General features: G+C 34.2%; 1 protein-coding gene across 1 annotated transcript in view; it reads right to left on the bottom strand.

The window, feature by feature from the left end:
* Positions 1 to 9,533, bottom strand: part of LOC102808045 (helicase POLQ-like) — a 37,647-nt gene continuing 28,114 nt past the window's right edge. Inside the window, exons 11-18 of the mRNA XM_085502098.1 lie at positions 7,114 to 7,218; positions 3,109 to 3,301; positions 2,666 to 2,826; positions 1,889 to 1,987; positions 1,474 to 1,650; positions 1,180 to 1,293; positions 798 to 932; positions 1 to 455 (exon numbers count right to left, since the gene is read on the bottom strand). Of these exons, the coding sequence (XP_085358224.1) occupies positions 381 to 455; positions 798 to 932; positions 1,180 to 1,293; positions 1,474 to 1,650; positions 1,889 to 1,987; positions 2,666 to 2,826; positions 3,109 to 3,301; positions 7,114 to 7,218 (1,059 nt within the window). The 3' untranslated portion in view covers positions 1 to 380. The remainder of the gene's footprint in view (positions 456 to 797; positions 933 to 1,179; positions 1,294 to 1,473; positions 1,651 to 1,888; positions 1,988 to 2,665; positions 2,827 to 3,108; positions 3,302 to 7,113; positions 7,219 to 9,533) is intronic.

Raw genomic sequence — 9,533 nt, 5'->3', positions numbered from 1 at the left:
TTGATTTAAAATACAGGTATATTTAATATTTCTAATAATAAATATGTTATACAAGTTAGGGTACATCAATTAAAAATTCATCCCTTTCAATAAAAACTTTCACTGTGACCAATTCAGCTGGTCGACAGTAGATTTATCAATGTAGTAGATTGTACTGTATCTGTATATAGCAATATAAGAATAGATTTGTCAAATAAACCAACTACAACTTCAGACCAACTACGACTTCAGAGTACCACATTCACCTTCTCAAAGTATATTATAAATACATAAAATAACTTAATGTTCAACTAGCTAAACATATCCTAACAAATACCATACACAATAATTCAGTTTTCATACATTAATTTATATAATTGTGAGATTTTAATAAACTATGTTCAAGTGTTAGTTGGATCTAATACTATTTCCTCTGCAAGCTCCCTCAGAGCTTCAGCTCGTTCGTTCAACTCCATCTGCAAATAAACAAGTCAACACAGTTTAAATTGATATTATAAAAACATCTGCCAATTCTAACATTGAGTGAAAACATGTTCACCCGATGTTTTACAAGCATATTTTAATAAACTAAAGATACAACAAGAAATCCTTAAAACAATGTGCAGTCAGTTATTCTTCTATATTTTTATAAAAAAATCAGTCTGCCAAAATACTACAGATGCCAGATAAAAACTTCATTCAAATTGATAATAATGTACTATCAGTATGCCTTTGCTAGTAAATTACCACTCAGAACTAACTTATATGAGCTAGTCACACTAGTACATGCACATACTTCCCCACCCCCTGGTAATTACCTTAGCTGCAGCCACTATTTGTCTTGCTAACTTTGATGGCATGTTTTCAATCTTCTTCACCAATTCATCTGGGCTTGTGTAAGCTAAATGGTTTAGCGTTTTATACCCCGCTTTTAACAGTTGTCTTGCACGGCCCTGAAACATAGTAAAATGCAAATAGTGATTCACTTTAAGGGTGTAAGTGAGCATGAATGAGCACATAAGATTTTTTAGGTGGTGGTATGAAATGCATTTTAATCAAATAACTAAACCAGTGGGAAAAATACAAGACAATTTCGGCAATGCTTGCTTATTTTATGAAAAATATGTGTATATTCCAAATGAAAATTTCCACAAAAATATTTCCGAAAGTTGTAGCAGTGATTAGATAGTCCACCATTACCTGTTTAACACCTGGTATTTCAAGTAGTGGGACTAAATCTGCAGTAGCAAGATAAGAAAGCTCCTTCACTATCTGACCAAGAAGATGTTGGAATGCCCAGAATTCAGGAAGATCCTGTCAGTAAAAAAACAAACAATTAAATTATAAACTCCTTTTTTCTACTTTTCTCAGACACAAATTGGATGTACAAGAAACACAGATATACTGCATTTAACGAGGTAGACACAAAACAGTATGTCCGACAGCTGATAATAATAACACAACAATGACTTTTTATCTTGACTCACAACTTACCTCTGTAAATCTATGAAGAGAAGATGCAAATGTAGCAGCTGATGAGAAGAGATTCTGTAGAAAGCCACGAGGTACATCAAACATGGCAGCAACAACCCAAATACTGTGTCGTTTCAGCACATACCATAACATTAAAGTGAGATAGAATCTGGCCACAATCTGCTCACAACCATCATTCTGTCAAGGTAAATAATTACCACATTGAAGATGACTACTGCATCAAAGAACAACTTTCGTGTACCACATTTTAAAAAATATCATGTGACTAGTTTAGGGCACTCCAAATAATGGTCACCTGTGGTCTGGTTGTACCTTTTAAAATGTATGGTCATTATTGAAATTGTAATCTATCACTATATATCTCATTTATAGCATTTCCCTGTACCTGTTTTATTTGTTAATTTTTGGTACTTACCTGTTTAACCTTTTGTCCCGCAGCTTTTCTTGCCAAACAACTCTCAGTAACACCAATCACTTCAACGATTTTAATTTCCACTTCATTTAGCCCTGAAAACTGTAACAATGGAAAAATAGTATTATGAATATGCTATCAATAGTATGCATGTAGGGTTATTCAACATCACCTTGCACCTTGAGATGGTAGTTTTCAAGAATAAGCTGAAAAAAGCATGACAAAAATATGAGTCAAAAATAGAGAATTGAAGATATAGTTATGAAATAAATAAATCTGACAGAATTCCACCCAAGGTAACTACATACCAAGTATCAAAGCAATTGAGCTGGTAGTTTTCAAGAAGAAGTCAAAAATGCAATTTTTGACGGGTGATTAATCTACATGAACAGCTTCTGCTCTGTCATCTAGGATAACAGTGGAGCTAAAAATGGGGTGCAGACAGGTATGGTCCACATATCAATACACAGACCACTGCATTTCGGATGAATTTGTTATTGGTACAAAGTAATTCCTACCTCCTGTATGGCAACTAACAAGTGAAACAATGATACTAAAAAGAGAATTTAAACTGATGTATAGAAGAAGTTAAATATTACCATTCAGTAAATATAATGCATTGCAAAAGTGCATTAAACAGGTGTGAATCAGGTGTTCAATCTCTCATTCCTATGGTTTCAATTTAAATAATACACATGTGGGACAGCTATCTTGCAAGACAAACTGGTTAATATTACCTCAATAACATATCATTACAGTGGAGGAAACAAACAGGCTTACTCTTTTATAATAGTTCATCCAGTCAATTTTAATATTTTCATTCATATCTCTTGGTGTAACCAGATAGAGTAAATGCAAGGTATTTGTGACAACTAATCCATTCTCAGCTGCTTTCACCATATCATTGTAGATTGCTGGACATGTATCAATGTCAAGAGAACCTGTATAAAAAATGCATAAAAAATTAACTTTAATCCTATATTTACACTGATTTCTTTACATGCCAGAGAAAAATACATTTGAGTTTGATTCAATTATTGCCAATTGTTTGATTATAAAAATTTTACATATCAAATGAAATTTACTACCTGTCTGAAATGTGGATGAAATGACAGGTAGGTAGGCAGGCAGATGAATGGCTAAAAAACTAGTAAACTAGTTTCGGTGGCAAAATAACAAGAGTGAAATATTATAATCATAAAATAGATTGCATATATGTATACCTTTAAAAGCTGCATGTCCTAATTTTGTAACTTCTAGTATAATACAATTTGCGTCTGTTTTCTCTTTGACTAGACCTAAATGTATGAGCTGGTCAATTGCTTGATGTATCTGCTGATCAATGTCATGCAAACTCTGCACACAACATAATGTACACTTCATAAAATTACACACATCATTGCGTGTTTTTGTCAACTGTAAATGATAATAGAGTGTTTAATTAGTATATCCATTTGGTATATTTGGTGCAGGACTGATAATTGGGTTAGAGTGTTTAATTAGTATATCCATTTGGTATATATGGTGCAGGACTGATAATTGAGTTAGAATGTTTAATTAGTATATCCATTTGGTATATATGGTGCAGGACTGATAATTGGGTTAGAATGTTTAATTAGTATATCCATTTGGTATATATGGTGCAGGACTGATAATTGGGTTAGAATGTTTAATTAGTACCGGTACATCCATTTGGTATATATGGTGCAGGGCTGATAATTGGGTAAGAGTGTTTAATTAGTATATCCATTTGGTATATATGGTGCAGGACTGATAATTGGGTTAGAGTGTTTAATTAGTACCGGTACATCCATTTGGTATATATGGTGCAGGGCTGATAATTGGGTTAGAGTGTTTAATTAGTATATCCATTTGGTATATATGGTGCAGGACTGATAATTGGGTTAGAGTGTTTAATTAGTATATCCATTTGGTATATATGGTGCAGAACTGATAATTGGGTTAGAATGTTTAATTAGTATATCCATTTGGTATATATGGTGCAGGACTGATAATTGGGTTAGAGTGTTTAATTAGTATATCCATTTGGTATATATGGTGCAGAACTGATAATTGGGTTAGAATGTTTAATTAGTATATCCATTTGGTATATATGGTGCAGGACTGATAATTGGGTTAGAGTGTTTAATTAGTATATCCATTTGGTATATATGGTGCAGGGCTGATAATTGGGTTAGAGTGTTTAATTAGTACCGGTATATCCATTTGGTATATATGGTGCAGGGCTGATAATTGGGTTAGAATGTTTAATTAGTATATTCATTTGGTATATATGGTGCAGGGCTGATAATTGGGTTAGAATGTTTAATTAGTATATCCATTTGGTATATATGGTGCAGGGCTGATAATTGGGTTAGAGTGTTTAATTAGTACCGGTATATCCATTTGGTATATATGGTGCAGGGCTGATAATTGGGTTAGAATGTTTAATTAGTATATCCATTTGGTATATATGGTGCAGGGCTGATAATTGGGTTAGAATGTTTAATTAGTATATCCATTTGGTATATATGGTGCAGGACTGATAATTGGGTTAGAGTGTTTAATTAGTACCAGTATATCCATTTGGTATATATGGTGCAGGGCTGATAATTGGGTTAGAATGTTTAATTAGTATATCCATTTGGTATATATGGTGCAGGACTGATAATTGGGTTAGAGTGTTTAATTAGTACCAGTATATCCATTTGGTATATATGGTGCAGGACTGATAATTGGGTTAGAGTGTTTAATTAGTACCAGTATATCCATTTGGTATATATGGTGCAGGGCTGATAATTGGGTTAGAATGTTTAATTAGTATATCCATTTGGTATATATGGTGCAGGGCTGATAATTGGGTTAGAATGTTTAATTAGTATATCCATTTGGTATATATGGTGCAGGGCTGATAATTGGGTTAGAATGTTTAATTAGTATATCCATTTGGTATATATGGTGCAGGGCTGATAATTGGGTTAGAATGTTTAATTAGTATATCCATTTGGTATATATGGTGCAGGGCTGATAATTGGGTTAGAATGTTTAATTAGTATATCCATTTGGTATATATGGTGCAGGACTGATAATTGGGTTAGAATGTTTAATTAGTATATCCATTTGGTATATATGGTGCAGGGCTGATAATTGGGTTAGAGTGTTTAATTAGTACCGGTATATCCATTTGGTATATATGGTGCAGGGCTGATAATTGGGTTAGAATGTTTAATTAGTATATCCATTTGGTATATATGGTGCAGGGCTGATAATTGGGTTAGAGTGTTTAATTAGTACCGGTATATCCATTTGGTATATATGGTGCAGGGCTGATAATTGGGTTAGAATGTTTAATTAGTATATCCATTTGGTATATATGGTGCAGGGCTGATAATTGGGTTAGAATGTTTAATTAGTATATCCATTTGGTATATATGGTGCAGGGCTGATAATTGGGTTAGAGTGTTTAATTAGTACCGGTATATCCATTTGGTATATATGGTGCAGGGCTGATAATTGGGTTAGAATGTTTAATTAGTATATCCATTTGGTATATATGGTGCAGGGCTGATAATTGGGTTAGAATGTTTAATTAGTATATCCATTTGGTATATATGGTGCAGGACTGATAATTGGGTTAGAGTGTTTAATTAGTATATCCATTTGGTATATATGGTGCAGGGCTGATAATTGGGTTAGAGTGTTTAATTAGTACCGGTATATCCATTTGGTATATATGGTGCAGGGCTGATAATTGGGTTAGAATGTTTAATTAGTATATCCATTTGGTATATATGGTGCAGGACTGATAATTGGGTTAGAATGTTTAATTAGTATATCCATTTGGTATATATGGTGCAGGACTGATAATTGGGTTAGAATGTTTAATTAGTATATCCATTTGGTATATATGGTGCAGGGCTGATAATTGGGTTAGAATGTTTAATTAGTATACTGTAGAATACTTTATTTTCGCTTGGAATTTATTTTCGCTGAAGGGATGATTCCGTGAAAATAAAATCCAGCGAATATACTTTTTTTCCTATACTTCACATTAAACTCATCAAAAATCAGTGAAAATAAATTCCAAGCAAAACGCCCAAAAAGCTTTTTCAGCGAAAATTAATTCCAGCAAAAATAAAGTATTCCACAGTATCCATTTGGTATATGGTGCAGGGCTGATAATTGGGTTAGAGTGTTTAATTGGTATATCCATTTGGTATATATGGTGCAGGGCTGATAATTGGGTTAGAATGTTTAATTAGTATATCCATTTGGTATATATGGTGCAGGGCTGATAATTGGGTTAGAATGTTTAATTAGTATATCCATTTGGTATATATGGTGCAGGACTGATAATTGGGTTAGAATGTTTAATTAGTATATCCATTTGGTATATATGGTGCAGGGCTGATAATTGGGTTAGAATGTTTAATTAGTATACTGTAGAATACTTTATTTTCGCTTGGAATTTATTTTCGCTGAAGGGATGATTCCGTGAAAATAAAATCCAGCGAATATACTTTTTTTCCTATACTTCACATTAAACTCATCAAAAATCAGTGAAAATAAATTCCAAGCAAAACGCCCAAAAAACGTTTTCAGCGAAAATTAATTCCAGCAAAAATAAAGTATTCCACAGTATCCATTTGGTATATGGTGCAGGGCTGATAATTGGGTTAGAGTGTTTAATTGGTATATCCATTTGGTATATATGGTGCAGGGCTGATAATTGGGTTAGAGTGTTTAATTAGTATATCTGTTTTGGGTATATACGATGCAGGACTTGTAATTGTATGTACATGAATAAAAACAAAATGGCCACCAGTCATCCAATTTTGTCTGAATCACGGGAAAAATACAAGACCTGAAATCCAAAATGTGAGAAACAAAGTTTGAATGAAATAAACCTGTTCATCTGCAAAAAAACAGTTCCAAACAAGTTTAAGTACGACAAGTTAACATAATTAAGGACTAAAATGGCCTTTAGTCAACCATAGTTGATCAACTGGTGAAGTGAATTATCATGCATATGGAAATCATGCATGGTTTTTGTGTTAAATTTGACTGAAATAAATAAAAGCATGTCTGAAAAATGGCTTTGGATGAACAAACACAATTTTTTTTAAATGCATGTTCATAATATGAATCATGGAAGTATATTACTTACTTGAGGTATATAGATGAGGGCATACTAATATGAGAATCAAGACATGTACTCTGTGACTTACTTGTAAAGCTACTATTGAAAGTACAATAGATCTAATTCCCTTTCCATCTTCATATAACAGACTACTGTGACAGCTCTCAAGTGGACTACTCAATAGTTCCAGAACCTAACACAAAAAAACAAATACGGAATGAGTACGAGTAGCTTTCTTGGCGGGCTACTGATAAACGAGTTAGGTTGTCAGTAGGGTTACGAAAATAACCCACTACTATACATGTGGTGTGTTTCATCACACAAAATGTATTAACAACCTTATTCCCCTTCCCTAATAATCAAATACTTACCTATATAAATAATTTAAATATACAGACCCACCAGAAAGTATTTATTTTGTCATTTGATCGTTTTCGTAACTAAAAATAACAATTCCGGGTAACATGATGTGTTGACTTTAAAATATACTAAATTTAAGAAGAACTAGTGCATTTTAGTCAAAATAAAATGGTTGATTTGTGTTCAGTATTTTTGTATGTAGACATTTTTTCAGTGAGCGAAATGGTAGCGTGCTCATATGCATATCATTTGGATCTCATTAAAACTTCGCGCCATAAAACATGTGCGATAGTCGTGTCCTTTCTCATGCAAATTTGAACCAATTGGGAAGCTGAAAATATTTCAACACGCGCCTGTCAGTTGTATATCATGAATATTTCTATCGAGGTCATAGTGTCAGATACGTAATTTTTATTTACAAACATTGAGCCATGCCGAAAGTTGTCAGAATTTACTAAAGGGAACATTGAAGCACTGTATACAGAAGGAGTTTCTAATAGGGAAATAGCAAGAAGACTACTCATCGGGTCTAGTTTAGCGAATCGGTTTCACATCGCCTGTGATTTGCGTGCCAATTTTAATCAACTCACTGGGAAAAGATTGAGTTTGAGCACTATAAGATCAAGACTATAAGGATGGTAATCTTCGCGGCTGTGTTGCTAAAAAGAAACCAAAACTACAACCTCGACACATCGCAGCGCAGTTGCAATTTGCCAGACAACACATCAACTGGACTCCAGCGCAGTGGGCTCAAGTTATCTGGTCAGACGAACCAAAGTTTACGGTGTTTCGTAGCCGTGGAAGATTATTTGTACGTCGGAGACCAGGTGAAGAGTACGAGCTGAAATGCTTTAAACCTACAATAAAATTTGGTGGTGGAAGCGTCATGGTGTGGGGATGTTTTTCGGCTAACGGCTTAGAGTCGCTAGTCAGTGTACTGTCATGATTTATATTTCAGCCTAACGGTGGTTGCCATGGCATCTACTGATAGGGGTTAAATGACGAGGTCAGTCAGTTTGACAGTGGTTGCCATGACATCTACTGATAAAGGTTAATGACAAGGCCAGATGGCGAGCTAGTTGAAATCAGCCAAAGACATCTTATGAGTCTGCAGTTTTAAAAGATTACAGTACAGTAGCTGTAATCCTAAACCAATCTTGTTTGCGATTCTAACTAATGTGGTATCTTTGTGGAATGTTATTGCAAGACTATTACCCCATAAATATTAGTTAGTGTTGACAATATAGTAGTGATTTTCTAAATAGCTTGACGATTAATCAATTGATTATGATGTGTAAAACTTTCATGTGATTGGTTGTTTGTTTGAAGGCAAGGCCTTGGAGTCTCTTATACTGATTGTAATTGGTTAAGGAGTGACAAGAAATAAAGAGTGCTTTAATGCTGTCTCGGGTGAAAACCAGGGACTTGGCAGAGAATCGTTTGGAACATGAATGGAGCTTGTGTGTGTTTCTTGTGAGTCTAGCGTGGAAAACGACCGAATCCCGGTTACCTAAGTGAAAGGTTTTTAAACATCAAAAATACCTATCACAGTACCGACGACCATGAACAGATGGAAATATTTGGATATCCTGCAAAACAAAATGATACCGTCGACACTAACACTCGTTGGACCCAATTTTCATTTCCAACAGGATAATGCCCCCGTCCACAAAGCATTGGCAGTGAGGGATTTTCTAAATAATCCACAAGAGTACGGATATCTTTTTTCGACAACTTTACCACTTTGAATTGGCCTGCACAGTCTCCAGATTTGAACCCTATTGAGAACCTTTGGGAGTTGATCGATTTAGAGGTGCATTCCCGACCAGTCGCTAACATCAAGGATTTATACGCGAGTATAATGGAAGCTTGGGTACAGTTCCAGGTGAGCATGTGTCGGAAACTCGTCGATACCATGCCAAAACGAAGATGTCGACACACATTATTGACAATCGCCGCATTCTATGAATATTCATGAGCTTGCATTTACATGGTATTCTTCATAGAGAATTCGAACGTTTTTACACTGTTTCGTTCAGACTGCCGTTTTATTCAATCTTGCATGACAATGACAATTTATGCATATTTTATTAGATATATAAATATATTTATTCAAATCATTATTGAGTTTATTTTATTGTATGATAT

This window comes from Saccoglossus kowalevskii, chromosome 8 (genome assembly GCF_978046115.1).
Source record: "Saccoglossus kowalevskii chromosome 8, keSacKowa6.1, whole genome shotgun sequence".
Taxonomy (NCBI): Eukaryota; Metazoa; Hemichordata; class Enteropneusta; family Harrimaniidae; genus Saccoglossus; species Saccoglossus kowalevskii.
The sequence above is the reverse complement of the archived record's forward strand: the minus strand, read 5'-3'. Positions and strand labels throughout refer to the sequence as shown.